Raw genomic sequence first — 16,867 nt, forward strand, 5'->3', positions numbered from 1 at the left:
TCATGGTTCTATGGTGTTAGACCCCAGCTGCTGTGCAGCCGCCGTCTGTGCCTGTGTCCAGGACTCCCCTTTCCAGACTGAACCTCAGTTCCTGTTGCACATCGTCCCCTCTTGCTCTGTGTCCATGGGCCCAACTCTGGGGCGTCCTGAGAGTAGAATCCGTCCTTCAGTGATGGGCTTCTGTCACTGAGCACCGTGTCCTCAAGGTGGTTCTTATGGTTTTTACATTTAGAGTAGTGAATCCTGGTTCTTCCGTTGGCTCCCGGGGAAAAAAAGGACAGAAGCTTATTTGCCAGACGACAAGAACAAATCGGTGAGTATGATGGAGTGCAGCCTGAGGAAAGTTGCCAGTGCTGGTGTGTAGTGTCTCCACAGCCAAGCAGGCCTGGGTGGCATCTCCGGGAGGGTGGGCTGTGTGGAGGGAGCAGGCTCTGTGTCCCCTGAGCTGTGTCACCTGACGTCTGTCTCTACTTCTCACAACCGTGGCAGATCGTCTGGGATGAAAAGAAGAACCGGTGGGTGGATGTAAATGAGCCGGAGGAGGAGGTGAGTCGGAATTCCCAGGGTTTGCTTGGCTGGGGGGACTGCCCCAGCTGTTCCGGGCTTCGGGTCCTCACATGACTCCCTGAGATGCTCTCCCTCCACAGAAGAAGGCTCCGCCCCCACCACCAGCCTCGCTCCCCAAGGTTCCGCTTGCTGGGCCCCCTGGTCCTGGAGGGCCCCCGAGGGCCTCTGTGAACATGTTTTCTAGGAAAGCAGGTAACACAGTCAAGCCAGAGGTTAGAGTTTGTTTGAGAACCTGCTGGTCCTCCGGTGATGCCAGGGCTTAGGGTTTGTAAGTCGGCGTTAGATGGCAGGCCATCTGTCTGCAGAGGGATCCTGGTTTCCCTTGGGCCGGTCCCAGGGAGAGCTCTCCTCTTCCGGAGTGCGAGGCCCCAGCTCAGCAGACTCCATGCCGATGGTGGGCGGCGCAGATGGTGGGCAGCGCAGCACCGGTAGCTTTGGGGCGTGGGGTGGGCAGTGCTGTGTGGATAGCTGCATCCCCGCTCGCTCTTCCACTGAGGGAAGGTGGGGCCCTGGGGGAGGCCCTTGTGTCTGGTCTCTGGGGACCATGGTCGTGGTGCACACCCGTGGGGGTGTGGGGTGCACCAACCTGAACCTGCCACTTCTCCTGAAGCAGCTGGAGCCAGAGCACGCTACGTGGACGTTTTAAACCCAGGGGGCCCTCAGCGGAGCGAGGCAGCTCCTGCTCCTGCAGAGTTTTTTGCTCCTCTTGCCCCGCTCCCGATTCCTCCTCACTTGTTTGGACCAAATGCAGGTAGGTGGTGTGGGGCCTTCTGACCTCTGACCCCTTTTCTGTGAGCCTTTGGCTTTAATCTCCCTGTAAGAAGGGTGTACTCGTTTCTCTGTCCCCGTGAGTGAGTGCACCATGGGAAAGCCTTCCTGTGGGACTGACAGTCTCCCACACTGTCCCCTTCACAGACGCAGAGGAAGCCCCACCCGCAGAGGGGGCCGCAGGGGGTTCGGCCAACCCAGAACCTGCCTCAGAGCCCCAGGTGAGCGGGGCTGCAGGACGTGGAGGGTGGCGGTGAGGGTTTGCCTCATTCCCCCACGGGGGCAGGCTGGCCCTGACCTTCGCCAACTTGGTGGTCAGGCCCACCGTATACCCGGGGCCCACACACAGCCTGTGTCTGTTGGAAGTCTCTCTCCTTGAATGAACGGCTACTAGAGATGCGGAGAGTAACCACGTGTGCAGGGTAGCTAACTCGGTCTTCCTGAAATCATGGTTGTAAAGTTTTTTTAATTTTTTAGAATTTGCATGTAAAATAGGATCATTCAGAGTATGGTGTATGAGGTGGACAGAGTGGATTTCAAGCCTGGCTTCCTGTTAATTAGCTGCCTGACATTGACGGGGTCACAGAACTCCTCAAAGCCTGTCTCCTGCTCTGAGATGGGATGACAAGGCCATTGCGGGCAGGGCCCAGGGTCCGCGTGCCCTGGAGATTGGCCATCAGCCCTGGAGCCCGTGGGTCCTGCCGGTGCTCAAAGGGGCGCCTTAGGTGGGGCGGAGCGTCCCATATGGAGGGCTGCATGTCTCCTTCCTCTGGCAGGTGTTTAGCTCGGCGGCGGACACTCCCCGGTCCTGAGCTCCCACCTGCCCACGAGGACAGCTCCCAAGGAGGAGAGGTAAGGCACCCCCACAAGGAGGCTCCCTGACCCAAAGCCCGGCTGGCACATGGCTCACGTGTACTGTCCAATGGCTTCTTTTGAAAGCAAGTGTTGAGTAGAAGGCAGGTTAGCAGCTTTTAAGAACCTGCAGGGTGTCGTGGGAACATGACACAGTCCCACTTGTCTGCGCAGAACCTCTTGGGAGCCCCAGGTCGAGCAGGGCTGGAGCACATACGCCCCAGGCTCCACTCAGCACAGCAGGGCCACTGTAGTCCCCCCAGCTAGTGGTTATTTCTTCATAAAAACTGTCCATTCAAATAGGTGTTTTACGCTAACTCTGGCTTTTCTCCCGTTTGGACTGCCCTGATTCTAATGGCATCCTGAAGCTCTTTGGGGTTAAACTGACAGCTTGGAGCAGCAACATGCATGTTGATTTTTTATTTGTCTGTTTTGTGTGTGTTCTTGCTGTTTTGTAGCTTTCACGCTGTAGTTCAATGAGTTCATTATCACGTGAAGTAAGCCAGCATTTTTATCAGGTACCTGTGGCTGGCAATTCTCACTGAACACGAGTTGAACTGGGTCGCCTTTGTGTTCCCTTTGAGAGCGCTGTGCTGGCTGGCCGTCGTGCCCTTGTCACTAACGCGACCTACTGCCCCTGCCCCCCATCCACTGCACGCCAGAGGATGCAGTGTTCCTTTCTCCCTATGTCCTCCCTCAGAGGAGGTCATGAGCCATCCAGATATACTGGCGATTGTGTGGACCCCAAGATTTTCCTAGTAAACGAATGCAGTTTGTAATTGTGTTCTTTCTGGATTGATTTCTTTCCAAATGACTGGCCTCAGGCATAGCCTCACCGTGTATGAGTGGGTTTCAGATGCCCACGGGGGCAGGAGGGATTCCTGGTCTCAGTGGCCTGGCAGAGGGCGGCAGGGAGGCTGTCCTCTGGCCAGCCTGGGCGGGAGATAAAGGAATACTTCATCTTTTATGTGTATCATGCATTGAAGCTTTTCCATTGGCTTGATAGAAGGCTTCCTCTGACCTTTTTATTTGCACACGAAAACACTGGATTTTATAGCTGGATTTTTTAGGTCTGAAGTAATCGAAAATGTTTACTAACCACTTAAAATAGACACTAACATGATGTCTTGGTGTTGTGCACTCCTTACTTTTTTGCATGTTCTGGTTTCTGAGGCATTTTACTCTGCATGCTGCTTTATGTTTACTGTTTTTCTTTGAAACATGAAGTAATTAAATCCAGTGTTGTGAGAAGCGTCTTAGACCTGCTTCTGTGGCTTACCTAGAAGTACTGTCAGTGGTTCCCCAGGAGTAGTGTCTGTGTGCACCGAGGAGCACAGCACCCAGTGAGGTCGTTGCGCTCATGTAGGTTCTCTGTGCTTCTAGGCTCCCAGCGACCACGCCCCTGCAGGGGGCGTTCCCGGGCCAGCCATGCCTTTCTACAGCCCTGCTCCCTTTGCACAGGTTGGTGCCCCTTGCATCCCTGCCCCCATCCCCACACCGGCAGCAGGCCTGCCCCCACTGCACCCGCTGACCTGCAGACCCTGCTCTGGCATAAGCCGTGCTGGGGCCCCGCACTTTTCTGCCGGTATACTGCGCACTGCCCTCCCTCTTCCCATGAGGCCCTTGGCCACCCTTCACCTGGCAGCCCATCCTTCACTGAGCAATGTTCTTCAATGTTTCCTTTCATTCCCCTCCCCTCCCTGTTCTTGTCCGTAGTGTACAGACCGGCAGCCAGCCTGGGGAGAGCCAGGGAGAGGGGAGGTTGTGGCAGGGGTCGTCCTGGCATTCAGGGTGTAAACTCTCAGCTGACCCCACGTGTCCTGGTGCAGCCCCTGCCCTCACTGCCCGGGGTGGCCGGCCTGCTCCCTCTGCACCGGGCTCTTGGCCCCCGCCACCCCGATCTGGGGCTACTGTATCCCATCCCAGGGTACCACCCAGCTGCCACACATCTGCTTTTCTGCTCCACGATGCAGTTTTCTTCTGTTATCTCTGCCTTGTGGTTTGTGCTTTACAGAAATTCTTTGATGTTTGTTCCAGCTAAGATATTTGAGGGAGCACAGGAGAGGCCCATGGCCTCTCCTCCCTGGGGGTCGGCCCCTGGGGTCAGCTCCCCTCTTACCACCTGACAGAACTGCAGACCCCTTTAAAGAGACCCCCTGATCTGGTCCTGCCTTGGTCCGTTACCGGGGCTGCATGTTGGTGTAAATGGTCCCGCACACCCGAGTGGCGGGTGTTCGAAGGTGCCACGGGCCTTGGGGGCTGGGTGAGTGGGAGTCAGCACTCTGACTTGTCTTTCCAGGCCTCTGCCACCTCGGGAGGCTCAAGGATGGGGAGGACTGGCCAGAGGAAGTACCCAGTGTTGAGCTAGGAGAGTCCCCATCCTGGAGCCGTATCCTGAAGCCTGAAATCCTTATAATGCTCCACCAAGAACTCCAACAGACCACCTGCAGCATCCCTGTGTTCCTGGATGGGCAGCTGTGTCTCCACGTGACATAGTCGCTCTTCCTCCACCGCTTCTGTCCCTGAAGGATGGCCCAAGTCAGGTGCAGCTCCAGAAGGACGCTGGCTGGGACGGGAGCTCTCCGGCTCTGTCATCTTTCACCTAACAGTGACTTAAGGGTCAGACAGGCTCAGTTGTGGAAGAGTGTCATGCTGGGTGGGGCTGGAGGCATTTTTGTTACAGGAAGGACTTCGCTCTTGAGGAACCCGGGTGTCTCTGAGAACCTAACCATGCACAGTGAACAGCGAGCCTTGGGTCCAGGGGAGGCTCTGCTGCCCGCCTGTGGCCCTGGGAGGTCCTTTCTGCATCAAAGCCCTCAAGGAAATGTGGACTTGGTTTAGCAAGAATTCGGTTAGCTTTTGAGGGAGGCCCGAATCGCTGAAGTGCATCTCCATCCGGTAGCAAAGACGTTTCCAGCTTCTTCTGTCTGTGTCCCATGCAACCCAGGGGGACTGGCTTTGCCCGTGCACGAGGGGTGGCCCTGTCTTTCCCACCCGGGACCAGTCCACGTTAACCCACCGGTACTAAAACTGTCACCACAACAAATCTGATTTGGGTGTTTTCCATATGTGAGTAGTGGGATTAGGTTCCTCGGGGAACCGCTAGGGATGGCCACGCTGCCTGTGCCAGAGTCACGACTGGTCCTCACGGTGCCATCCACTTGCCTTGCTTTCTCAGGGGGTGGTGACATCTTGAAGAGAGGGGTGGAAAATACTTCTTGACTCGTGCTCTGCATCTAAGGTTCTGCCTCTGTTCTACCCACCCCAGCATCTTCTGCAGGCAGCGTGCTGACTGCAGTCACAGGAAACCAGAAGGGAGAGCCCTCCCCCTGGACTCCAAGCTTTACGGCTTCATCGACTGTTCCTGAAATTATTCACATTCTTGTTAAGTCTGAAGAGACTGCAGAAAAGATTTAAATATTTATAAGAATCATTAGGAAATAATTTCTGTAGGTTCTGCTGGGGAACGTAGTTTGCTTGGTGTTTTAAATCTGAGTACAGAAACGGTAAAAACGTGGAATTCGCGCAGGCCTCCCCATTTCCCCGGGACCCTGGGTCCTCCAGGAAAGGCCACTGAAGGTTTCCCGTGTGTCGCCTACAGGCAGGCTCAATACATCTGTTCCTGTCACTTTGAGAGAGTCCGGGTTGAAGGGGCAGCATCCTTGCGTCCCTTGGTGCGCAGTGGGGGTCCTGGGCCCCCAGACCTTCCCGGCGCCCTCGGCAGCCCCCCCATCTGGCCTGCCCACCGTTGTCTGCGCCGACTTCCACCGACTTTTGGTTCAAGAAGCTCCCTTCCGGGCCGGCGGGAGCTGTTATTTTCCTAAGTGCAAATTGTTACACTGCAAATTGGTAAATAAAGTATTTTGCGCTCGCAGGCGCTATCACCTCTTGTTTACATTTGTCTGTGGGTCCTCTGGGGGTGGGGGGCGCAGGAGCCGCCTCTCGGTGCTGGGTGCTGGTAGGTCCCCTGCGGCCTCGCCCCCTCGAGCCTGGGACGCTGCGGGTGGGGGCGGGGTCTCTGCGCTCGCGGGCGCGCCGGGTCCTCCGGCCGCCAGGGGCCGCTGCAGGGGCCGAGCCCGGACGCCCGTTGCCCGGGAGCAGCGGCCGGGCCCGCAAGGTCGGGAGCGGGCGGCGCTGAGAGGCGGACGCGGGCGTCTCGGCAGGAGCGCGGGGTAGCTCTGGGCAGAGGTGCGGGGCGCGGGGCGGCTCCTGGGCGGGGGCTCGGTCTGGAGCGCGGGGTGACGCCTGGGCGGGGCGGGGGCACCGTCCGGAGCGCGGGGTGACCCCTGGGCCGGAGCACGGGCTGGGGGCGGGTCCGCCTGCGCCACGGTAGTTTCCCTGGGGACCCCAAGGGGACCCTGCGGCGGCCGCCCGGGCTCGCGGGTGCTGAGGGGGGCCTTTGGCGGCAGCGTGGCCGCCGACCGGCCAAAGGGGCCCCTCTTGGGCGGGGCCTGTGGGATCAAGTGATGGTGAGGGGCCCGCAAGTGAGTGAGGGCGCAGGGACCAAACCCCTCGAGGCTGCACGAACTGGCCTTGACCTTGGGGGGTTGCGGTCGCCCCCTCCGCCCCTGACGCCCCACAGAGGAGCAGGCCCATCCTGAGAGGTGCCAGCTTGCACCCACCTCCCAGGAGGAAGACACAGGCCGAGCGTCTGATTGCGTACTTGCTAGCCTGCTGCTGGCCTGTCCCTGTCACCCTGCAGTGGGGCTTGGGCAGGAGCAGTCACGGGGCGTTGCGGCCAAGGCTGTAGGAGGCTAATAGCACGGTTCTACTTTAGGTTCTTGTGTGGACTGCAGGATTTCAGGGTTCCCGGCCATGCAGCAGCTGGCCCTGCCCCTACCGGTGCGCCCCAGGCCCCAACAGGAGCCCCTGCGCCTTCTCTCCTCGGAGCCTGCCCAGCGACTTCTGAGCCTGGGCTTCACCGGCAGCCCCAGCAGGAGCCGGGTCCCTGCTGGGCCGGTCAGCTCCTACCTGTGAGCTCTGGCTCCAGGCTATGCCATCCAAACTGGCAAGCTGGCGTGCCTGGGCCCTTCAGAGGCTTCTGCCCCGCAGCCTGAGGACAGGATGCTCAAGGGACAGCTCCCAAGCACAGGCAAAGACGTCGCCCCCCACCTGGGGCCCCCGCCTACCAACCACGGTCAGGATCCCGAGAGGACCCCGGTGCTCCCTCTGACCTTTCCGGCACAAATCAGCAACGAGGACCCAGAAGCTAAGGCAAAGCCCTTCACCCCAAAGCCCCCGCCGCAGCCCAGGCTGGAGCGGGCTCTGTCACTGGACGAGAAAGCGTGGAGGCGGCGGCGTTTTCGGACCAGCCCGGAGGACCTGGCAGCGGGCAGTGGGGCCGGTGGCTCCAGGGGCTCCTTGCAGGACGAGGTCCCCAGGCCTCCCGGCCCCCCTGGGTCCCCACCCTGCTTGAGTACCTCCCTGCAGGAGATCCCCACATCCCGCCGGGCCCAGGACAGCGCAGGTGGCAGCCCCTCCTCGTGGGGCCACTGTATCTCCGGAATGATCAGCACTTCCCTGGACCTCCTGCACCGGGATGGGGCCGTGGCTGGGACCAGCGTCAGGCTGCCTCCTGTGGACCCCAAGGTGGCCCCCGAGTCCCTGCGGCCCACACACAGAGTGGACTCAGGTCCGGTTGATGGCAAGCCCCACCTACAGAGCAGACTGTTCCGCGCCCACAGCAGCCTGGGCCCTGGCCGGCCCCCAAGCCCCCTCGTCTGTGAGGCCAGATCCTCCTTCAGCCTCCTGGCCCCCATCCGCGCCAAGGACGTCCGGAGCAGGTAGGGGCTCCGGGGGTTGGGGGCATCACCGTGGCCTTTGCTTTAGCGTGTGTGGACCTCCACAAGCAGCATGAGAGGGTATTCTCCTAGAATGGGGCGGCACAGAGATGGGCAGGCCAAGTGCCCACCTCCCAGCTCCTTTCCAGAGGGACACCCCTTCCAGAACTTTCCCCATGCTTCAGCAGCACTTGGGGCGCATGTGCCTGTGAACCATGGTTCAGATGTGGACGTGACCTGTGCACAGTGCCGTGTGTCATTTGTTCTCGCGCTGTCAGGTCATGAAGTGGGGCCAGGGCTCAGCGCGTGAATCTGTGCCACCATTTGTGCGGCTGTGGGGCTGTCACTGTGAGTGGTGCTCCCACTTCCCCATGTGGCTGCGGAGGAGGAGCCCTTGGAGCCCCTGGCTGGCAAGCAGCCCGGGCTGTGACCGCACTGACTTCACGGTGGGATAGGGGGGCCCTGGGGCCCACTTGCTGGCGGCAGGAGGGCAGGCAGGGCCGGATTGGCTGCGCTTTGCTTCCAGTCCCGTCCCGATCCCTCTGAGGCTCTGGGACTGTTTGCTGAACACCCCACTGGCCCCATGCACACAGAGGACACTTGGTGTCCAGCCTTTGTGGGACTTCAGTAGCCACCTTGTCAACTAGCACATTGACTTTATTTAGCTTCAGAAGAACCCTCCCCTGCGGTCCTCCCTTCACTCAGGATTCTCCCATGTGCCTCTGGCCTCACTCACACACCAGGTGTCCCACATCCCTCTGTGCCCAGCTCGCCCAAGCCCTTGTGTCTGGTTTCTGGGGACCACGGTCGTGGGGTGCACGAGGTGCCCAGCTACAGCTTGAAAAGGCCTCCCTGCCTGGTCCTTCTGAGCCGGACCAGCCCGCTCACAGCTCTGGCCCCTCCTACTGGTCGGCCCTGGCCTCTGCTCCCAGCTGGGGCCGTGGCCCTAAATTGGGGGTCTCTGTGCCACCTGCTCCCCAACATGGCCCCCAAGGTACCAGGTATAGCCCTGGCCCCACTTCCCTCACCTGCTGCCCTCCGCCATCCAGACCAGCACCAGCCCAGCTGGACAGGGCACCGGGGAAGCTGGGAGGATGGTCAGTGCGCTGGTGTCCGGGCATCTGGAACCAAATGGCCACAAGCCTCAGGACAACAGGACTGTATTGTCTCCCAGATCTGGAGCCTTCACGTCAGATACCACGATGTCGCAGGGTCATGCTCCCTCAGAGGCTCCAGGGGAGGGTCCTTCCTGGCTCCTCCAGCTTCTGGGCCCCCGTGTCCTTTGGCTTGTGGCCACATCCCTCAGCCTCTGCCCTCACACGGCTGCCCACCATGCCTGCGTCTCCTCTCAGGGGCACTGGTCGTTGGACCCAGCGCCTGCCCTAAACCTTAGGGAGGCTCTCATGTCGCTTCTTAACTGGTCACTTCTGCAAGGCCATTGCTGGGGGGTCCCCTTCCCCTGCACAGGTTCTGAGGGTCAGGAGGCGGAGGGAGTCACAGCTGCTTGTAGATGGCGAGGCCTCCCGGTGCACAGGCAGTGATCCTGCCCTGGGTGCGCTGCATGGGACTTGTGCCCATAGCCCACTCGTTCCTTGGAATGAGAATCACGTTCAGAATTGGGTCCTCGAGTCACTGTGTTGAGACAAGCAGCAAACAGCAGGTTGATGGGGATACCGCCGACCTGCCTTTCCAGCCCTTGGTGGCTCTGGAATGAGCATGAGCACACGGTCCTGTAAAGCACTGGAGAGTGGCTGTCTCCCGCTATGTAAGGTGGGAGGGGAGGGCACGGGCCCCTGTACAGCAGCATCCATGGCCAAGTGGCGCTAACCCTTCCTCAGGGACACTGAGGTGGCGTCGTACGTACTCCTCCCAGGTCACAAGGTCCTGGCTTTCTTGCCCCGGCCAGCAGAAAGCGTGAAAGGGCTATCGGCTCAGGGACTGTCCACAACCAGGGTGGGACCTGGCTGAGGGTGGAGCAGTGGCCCCTATGCCAGGAGGGCCGCCTGCTGTGGGGGGGTATGGGGCACACAGGCTGCAGGGCCTGGGACGGAGTCTGCAGCACTGCGCTCTCGGCTGTGTCCTGCTTACCCTGCAGACGGACTGGTCCCGAGAGGACAAGGTGCCCTCGAGTCCCTGGCATGAGGCTGAGCCAGCAGGGCCTAGGACGGAGGGTGTGGGACCTCCTAGAACAGCATTCTGCTTCAGCCAGACCATGCGGCCATGCCCTTGATAGGATCTCCTTCAAAGGACATGGTTCCTTTTTTTTTTTTTTTAAATTATTTTATTTTATTTATTTATGATAGGCACACAGTGAGAGAGAGAGGCAGAGACATAGGCAGAGGGAGAAGCAGGCTCCATGCACTGGGAGCCCGACGTGGGATTCGATCCCGGGTCTCCAGGATCACGCCCTGGGCCAAAGGCAGGCGCTAAACCGCTGCGCCACCCAGGGATCCCAAGGACATGGTTCCTATTTGCAAGAGTAAAGTGTAGGTTTTCTTAGTGAATTGGCATGAAGAGTCAGCAGGCATGGAAAGTACTCCGGGTCTGCTAATGGACATTGGGCTGGTTTCTCGAGGGCTCTGACGGACAGGTGGCCCGTCCCGGAGCCCTGTAGGCTGCGTTGGCGGGGGCGGGCAGAGTGGCAGGTGCTCCACGACCAAGGCTGTGACCCTGCATGCACTGTGCTGCTCAACCCTTGAAGTGTGTCCTGAGTGTCCACTGTCATGAGGGTGGACATGCCCCTGAAGCTTTCTGGGCCCCGATGCCACGTGGAGAGAGAGGCAAGCCCCTGGCAGAGGGTGCTTCGGGCTAGGGCCAGGCCTACAGGCCCCATTGGAAGAGCCCAGACATCACCTTCATGCCCTTCGTCACAGGAGGTGACAAAAAAGTTGAACTCGTGCTGGTGTTTGTAGGGCTGTGAATGCAGTGGGTTTCCAGGAGGACAGTGAACTGTGGCTATGCCGCATGCCGCATGCCACCCACAGGGCCTCAGGAAACCCCAGCTCTGGGAAAGCTCCCCAAACCAGGGTTCCACGTTGTGAGGGGCCTGAGGCTGGCAGGCGTGCCCCGGTGTGTCCCTGCACCTGGTCCCCTCTGAACCTGCCCTCTCTCTGCAGGAGCTACCTCGAGGGGAGTCTCCTGGCAAGTGGGGCCCTGATGGGGGCGGAGGAACTGGCCCGGTACTTCCCAGACCGCAACCTGGCCCTCTTCGTGGCCACCTGGAACATGCAAGGTCAGAAGGTATGTGCCCCACTCCCACTCAGATCCTCTCTTGGGGCCTCCAGGCTGCGCACCATCTGCCCGGCCTCCCTAACGCCTGGGTCACCCCCAGAGAAGCCCCTTGGCTGGAAGGTACCTGCCTCACCCACGGCCTGATGGGGAAGAGACCAATGACTTACGCGTACGTTTGTTTGGGGTCAGCTGTAGGCTCACGGCAGATGGAGAGAAGGGGACAGAGACTCCCAAGAGCCCCTACTCCCACATGACCTCCCCACTGCGGGGCCAACTGTGACCATCAGTGAGCCTGCACGGCCTGGTCTGGTAGTTGTCGCCTCGGGGTCACTGGGCAGCTTCTGTGAGGAGGGGACAGTGGTGGCCTCCAGCCGCTCTGGTGTGACAGGCGCCTTGTGTCCTGACAGCCATTGGCCCAGAGGTCTGCACATTATCTCTAGCTCTTGATTTAGGGGCCCCTGGATGCTGGGTCGTTGGCTTTCTCTGCAGCTCAGCTGTGTCTCCCTAGTACTCCCTCATCACTGCAAGGACCGTCCTTGGGTTGGTGGGTGCCATGCCCTGCACATGGGGTGCTCTGATTTCTGGGGCTGGGTGTGGACTTCCTGCCTGGTGGGCGATCCTAGCGCCCAGTGGGGCAATGGTTGCCGTGGTGGCATCTCGAGTGCCTTCTGCTGCCCACACGGGCCACCATGCTTGGGAACGACAGCACAGAAGGCCCTTCACTCTGCACAGTAGTGCCCCAGGCTGGCCCTGGGGACAGACCCTGGGGAGGGGACGAGGTTTGGCTGAGTAACCAGGAGTCCTGACAACACAGCCCCCAGAAGGAGAGAGAAGTGACTGTTCCTCTGGCTGAAGGAGGCAGGTGCACAGGCTGGCGGCACTGCTGTCCCTCGGATGCCATTCCCATGCGTGGGATGGCGCTCTTCGTCCAGGGCCCCGAGGGCTTGGAGGCCAGCCCAGTGCACGTGCACCCGGCCGCAGGGTGGAGGAGCGCTCACATCTGGGAGCACCGTGCCCCGTCCGGGCATATCTGGGGGCACGGGCTGCATGGCGAGGGAGGGGCACAGATGCCAGCCCAGGCCTGAGCACCCCTGGATGTGTCCTGCGGGGGAGGTTGGGACCACAGGCCCAGTGGGAGCCCCACTAGGCACGGTCCTCTGCAGGAGCTGCCCCCAAACCTGGATGAGCTCCTGCTGCCTGCTGAGGCTGACTACGCCCAGGACCTGTATGTCATCGGGGTCCAGGAGGGCTGCTCCGACAGGTAGGGCACCCCTGCCCCAGTCAGCCCCCGAGGCCCTGTGAACGGCTCTGAGGCGGCCTTTGGGGCTGAAGCTGCTGTGGCCCGAGAGCCCTGTGGGGGGGTGACACTCAGGCTGCAGGGCCTGCACTGAAGATGGACAAGGTGGCCCAGGAGCCCTCATATGCTTGTCTGGATGCCACTGGCCCTGCAGGACAAGGCCAGGTGGCCGGGCTCTCTTGGCTGCGGGGCTGGGAGGCTCCAGCCCCTTCCCCAGCTGTCCCCACTTCCCTCCACAGGCGGGAGTGGGAGACGCGCCTGCAGGAGACGCTGGGTCCCCGCTACGTCACGCTGTACTCGGTAGCCCATGGGGCACTCTACATGTCTGTGCTCATCCGCAGGGACCTCATCTGGTTCTGCTCAGGTATGCGGGCTGCCCTGCCCTGCGCCAGCACCCTGGGTACCCCACCCAGCCTCCGGGCCACAGTCAGCCCACCCCTTTGTCCCACAGAGGTGGAGAGCTCCACGGTGACCACGCGCATCGTATCTCACATCAAGACCAAGGGGGCCCTGGGCGTCAGCTTCACTTTCTTCGGCACCTCTTTTCTCTTCATCACATCCCATTTCACCTGTAAGTCCCAGGCATCAGGGACTCTGCTCCCCTGTCTCCGCCGGGAGAGGCCTGGAAGCCAGGGGGCCCGCCACCTGGGACCATGTTGTCCCATGGCACATGGCCCTGCTACAGGGAGGAGGAGGGTATTGGGCCCCTGCCGAGCACATCTGGTGGGCAGGGGCTCCCTCATGTCCAGAAGCCCCACCGGAGAGCCCCCCCTAATGCTCTGTTCTCACAGCTGGAGACGGGAAGGTGAGCGAGAGGCTGCTGGACTATAGCAGAACCATCCAGGGCCTGGCCCTGCCCAAGAGTGTGCCTGACACCAGCCCCTACCGCTCCGATGCTGGTGAGGCCCTGTCCATGTGCTTCTGCCTTATTCTCCAAGTAGTTGAGTGAGAGTAAACTTGGAGAGCTTTTGAGAATCAAGGTCAGAAAAGTCTAGAAAGTCACTAGCTCTGAACACGGCCTGGCAGTGGGTTCCTCACAAGCTGTGACCCTTCCATGAGGAGCCCAGCCTCCCGAGCTGGGTCTGTGTCCTTCCCACTAGCCCCTCCGACAGGCCCTCCTGCCTCCTGGCTGCCCCTTGGGGACGGTGCCCTGGTGAAGGCAGTGTGCAAGGGAAGGGTGGGCTCCTGTGAGTGTGAGGGCCGTGCCGTCCCCGGTGTTTGCTGCTGTTTGAAACAAGAGATGGTGAATGCGACTGTGGGCCAAGGAGGCCGTGGTGCACACTCCCCCCTTGCCCTGGGGAGTCCCTGCTTGTGGCTCAGGGAGCTGGAGTGGGACACAGACCAGACCAGTCCCTGTCGCTAAGGCATGGTGAGCACGGGGAGGGCTGGGTTCATGGGCATTCTCCTTTTGCAGCGGATGTCACCACCCGGTTCGATGGGGTGTTCTGGTTTGGAGACTTCAACTTCCGTCTGAGTGGTGGGCGCGTGGCCGTGGAGGCCATCCTGAAGCAGGACCTGGTAGAGAAGGTGTCTACTCTGCTCCAGCATGACCAGCTCACCCAGGAAATGAAGAAAGGTGAGGTCTCGGGGGTGAGGTGCGGCCTTCCCACCCCCAAGGAGGGGCAGCGAGGGGGCTGATGAGAGGCTGTGACTGTGCCAGGGTCCATCTTCAAGGGCTTCCAGGAGCCAGACATCCATTTTCTTCCATCCTACAAGTTCGACATTGGTAAGGACTCCTACGACACCACCTCCAAGCAAAGGACCCCATCCTACACGGTGAGCACGCGCCTGGTGCCGGCCTGTCCTCCCCATGTGGCCCTGCTCTGTGGCCAAGGCCTGAGTGTGAGGGCAGCGCCCACAAGCCACAGGGCCTGCTGGGGTGCAGCCAGACATGGGCCCCTGAGCCAGACCGGACCCCTGAATGTGGTGCCTGCCGTGGGCTAGTGACCACACCTCTCTGAGACTGCTGGGGTTGGGTTCAGTGCCCTCCCAACGGGCCCTTTTGAGGGTGGTCTGCTGGGCCCGGGCGGGGCACATGCCCCATGCCATCACTGGTTGGAGCTGCTGGCTGCACGGGTGAAGGGAGGGGACCCCACGGGACCCGCAGCTCCAGGCTGGGCACCTGCACCTGGCTCTGGGGCACAGGACTGGAGCCTCGGCCTCGGCCTCGGCCTCCACCTCCTCACGGGCCTGGGCGTTAGCAGATGCCACCTGCAGCACAGCCAGGCCCCACCTGCTGCCTGGACACCTGTGGGTGCAACGGGCTCTGGTGAGGGGCTCCGGGCATGGACTCCAGCGGGATTTGCCTGGGGACTGTTCGAGCAAGGCCGAGGTGACAGACACGCAGGCCAAGCTGTGTGGCATTGGGGCTCCTGTGTATGGGGTTTTTCCTGCAGGACCGGGTCATGTACAGAAGCCGCCACAAGGGTGACATCTGTCCAGTCAGGTATTCTTCCTGCCCTGGCATCAAGACGTCTGACCACCGCCCCGTGTACGGCCTGTTCCGGGTCAAAGTGAGGCCGGGGAGAGACAAGTCAGTACAGTACCCTTGACACATGTCCTCCTATGTCCTGGCTTCGGGGCCTCGGGGCCTGGGGGTGGGGAACGGGCAGAACCCCAGGTGGGTCCAGGGTTGCTCTTAAGCAGCTGTCACACAGGTGGCAGCCCCATGGTTGGGGGGAGTCCTGCTGCTCGCGGCCGGTCCCCAAGGCCCGCGGGGAATGGGCGGCTGAGCCACCAGCCGGGCCTGCCTGGCTGACGCCCCTTCTTCCACAGCATCCCGCTAGCTGCTGGCAAGTTTGACCGAGAGCTGTACTTGATAGGAATCAAAAGACGGATTTCCAAAGAAATCCAGAGACAGCAAGCACTGAAAAATCAGCACTCGAGTACGATTTGTACCGTGTCTTGAGGTCTGCTCGAGGACCACTATTGCCTCCACGCAAGGTTATCTGACCAAAAGCCCCTAAAAAGATGGAAGAGGCGGCTGTCGGGGACTTTCCCCCTTTCCAGGCAGCCAACGACCGACCGCTCGAGGTTCACATGCTTTCCTTCCAAGAACCTGAGAGGCGGCTGAAGAGCAGTGTGGCAGTGCCCGAGACGAACCAGCCCCACTAACGGCATGTCCTTTACCCCGCGGGCAGTACACACATGGGACACATGGGCCACGCCGCACCCTTGGTCCCTCGGAGCAGACATCTGGGTGGGACGTGGCCTGGAGCACCCTCTGCCCACACCTCCCCACCCCCCAGCCCGTGTCTGCAGCACTCGAGTTGACCTGTGGTGCACCCTGGGACATGCCCTTCCCCATCTGAGCACAGGGGGCTGGGTCCCTAAGCGAGGGAGCAGCAGGGGCCTCCTCCCACCTAGTACACCAGGACCAAACCCAGGCCCGGGAAGTCAGGCCAAAGCCTACTGACTTCCAAGGAGGGAATGTGGTCCACTGTCCGCTGGATGAGGCCTGGCCTGTTTTAGGGCCACCTGTCTTGGGGGGATGGCCTGGCTCCTCCAGCCATGAAACCACCTCCCTCTCTTCTCCTGGTTTTGGTGATTTCAGACCATTTTACATATCACCAGCCTCAAATAGCATTAACGTTAAGTAGTGCATTTCCTGGCCTGAGGAAGCAGGGGAAGCTAGAATGTCCTTGCCACATTCCAGATCTCTTCTTTCTTCAAGGGCTGAGCTTATCATTGCCCACAGTGGCTCTTAGAGACAGGCTGTGAATGTGGGAAAACCAAGGGGCAATCTAGTCTTTTAAATTATTTATTTTTCCATATTTTATATTTTTAAATAAATCCACGTTAAATCTTAAATTCTTTCTGGCGAAAGATTGAGTCCTAGAAATTATCTGTACACTCAGCCTGTTCTCACGTTCTCAGAAAACATGGGTGTCAAGTTCAAAGGCAGGAAATGTGTACACTGTGGCTCCCCACTGTGATCTGCTGCACGCCTGGCCACCTCCCCAGTCCAGGGGCTGGCTGGAAAGAGCTTTTCAGAGAGAAGGGGATACCCCAGACCTGAGTGAACCACAAGGAAATGAAGTCACTTCCTAAGGAGACTATACCCACTTTATTAGTGCTCGCTTCCAAAACTAGGAGCCAGATGCCCAGTCTCTGGACAGAGGGGAGAATCCATTCATGAGAATCCTCAGACTTTAAGAAACTTCAGATTGTATAAAATTTTGTTCAAAGAAATGTGCCGTTTGAGTTTTGAGTCACAAACTGAAAAGGTCTGTTACAGATTTTTGTGGGGAAAGGCCTGGAGATGAGGCAGCAGTTACGCATTTTCCCAGGCGCTGTCTCTGCCCTACTGGATGGAAAGTAATGGGGTGGTGCTGGTGTGCAAGAGTCTGGCTTGAGCTGGGGCTTCATGTCT

The 16,867-nt window shown here is 60.0% G+C and overlaps 2 protein-coding genes across 13 annotated transcripts in view; both read left to right on the forward strand.

Annotated features, from left to right (window-relative positions):
• SEC16A (SEC16 homolog A, endoplasmic reticulum export factor) overlaps positions 1–6,071 on the forward strand; it is a 33,730-nt gene extending 27,659 nt beyond the window's left edge. For 5 of the 9 annotated variants that reach the window (XM_038548753.1, XM_038548754.1, XM_038548752.1 and 2 more), the window contains 8 exons: positions 233–313; positions 490–546; positions 648–759; positions 1,178–1,318; positions 1,483–1,556; positions 2,112–2,187; positions 3,571–3,648; positions 4,487–6,071. In XM_038548753.1, coding sequence (XP_038404681.1) covers positions 233–313; positions 490–546; positions 648–759; positions 1,178–1,318; positions 1,483–1,556; positions 2,112–2,147 — 501 coding nt within the window. In that variant the 3' untranslated portion in view covers positions 2,148–2,187; positions 3,571–3,648; positions 4,487–6,071. Of the gene's footprint in view, positions 1–232; positions 314–489; positions 547–647; positions 760–1,177; positions 1,319–1,482; positions 1,557–2,111; positions 2,188–2,645; positions 2,967–3,570; positions 3,649–4,486 lie in introns of those variants that run through there. The other 4 variants (XM_038548758.1, XM_038548759.1, XM_038548755.1 and 1 more) reach the window with 3 other exon arrangements.
• Positions 6,072–6,226: 155 nt separating this feature from the next.
• INPP5E (inositol polyphosphate-5-phosphatase E) lies at positions 6,227–16,686 on the forward strand. Of its 4 annotated transcripts, none has more exons than XM_038548773.1 (11): positions 6,227–6,359; positions 6,965–7,970; positions 11,084–11,207; positions 12,362–12,459; positions 12,735–12,859; positions 12,947–13,066; positions 13,287–13,394; positions 13,910–14,071; positions 14,156–14,271; positions 14,892–15,028; positions 15,271–16,686. In XM_038548773.1, exons 2-11 carry the CDS (start codon positions 7,252–7,254, stop codon positions 15,401–15,403), a joined length of 1,842 nt encoding a protein of 613 aa, XP_038404701.1. In that variant the 5' UTR covers positions 6,227–6,359; positions 6,965–7,251; the 3' UTR covers positions 15,404–16,686. The 4 variants fall into 4 exon arrangements, 3 of the variants coding, with proteins under 3 accessions (XP_038404701.1, XP_038404700.1, XP_038404702.1); XM_038548772.1 differs by having other exon boundaries at positions 6,258–6,375; XM_038548774.1 differs by having other exon boundaries at positions 6,258–6,375; positions 14,892–15,008.
• Positions 16,687–16,867: the final 181 nt, after the last annotated feature.

This window comes from Canis lupus, chromosome 9 (assembly GCF_011100685.1).
Source record: "Canis lupus familiaris isolate Mischka breed German Shepherd chromosome 9, alternate assembly UU_Cfam_GSD_1.0, whole genome shotgun sequence".
Classification (NCBI taxonomy): Eukaryota; Metazoa; Chordata; class Mammalia; order Carnivora; family Canidae; genus Canis; species Canis lupus.

Coding starts and splice junctions, on each gene's coding strand:
- INPP5E (XM_038548773.1), top strand. CDS start 7,252: ATGCTCAAGGGACAGCTCCCAAGCACAGGCAAAGACGTCGCCCCCCAC. Junction 11,208..12,361: donor GGAACATGCAAGGTCAGAAG/GTATGTGCCCCA, acceptor GGTCCTCTGCAG/GAGCTGCCCCCAAACCTGGA. Junction 13,395..13,909: donor CCCCTACCGCTCCGATGCTG/GTGAGGCCCTGT, acceptor CTCCTTTTGCAG/CGGATGTCACCACCCGGTTC.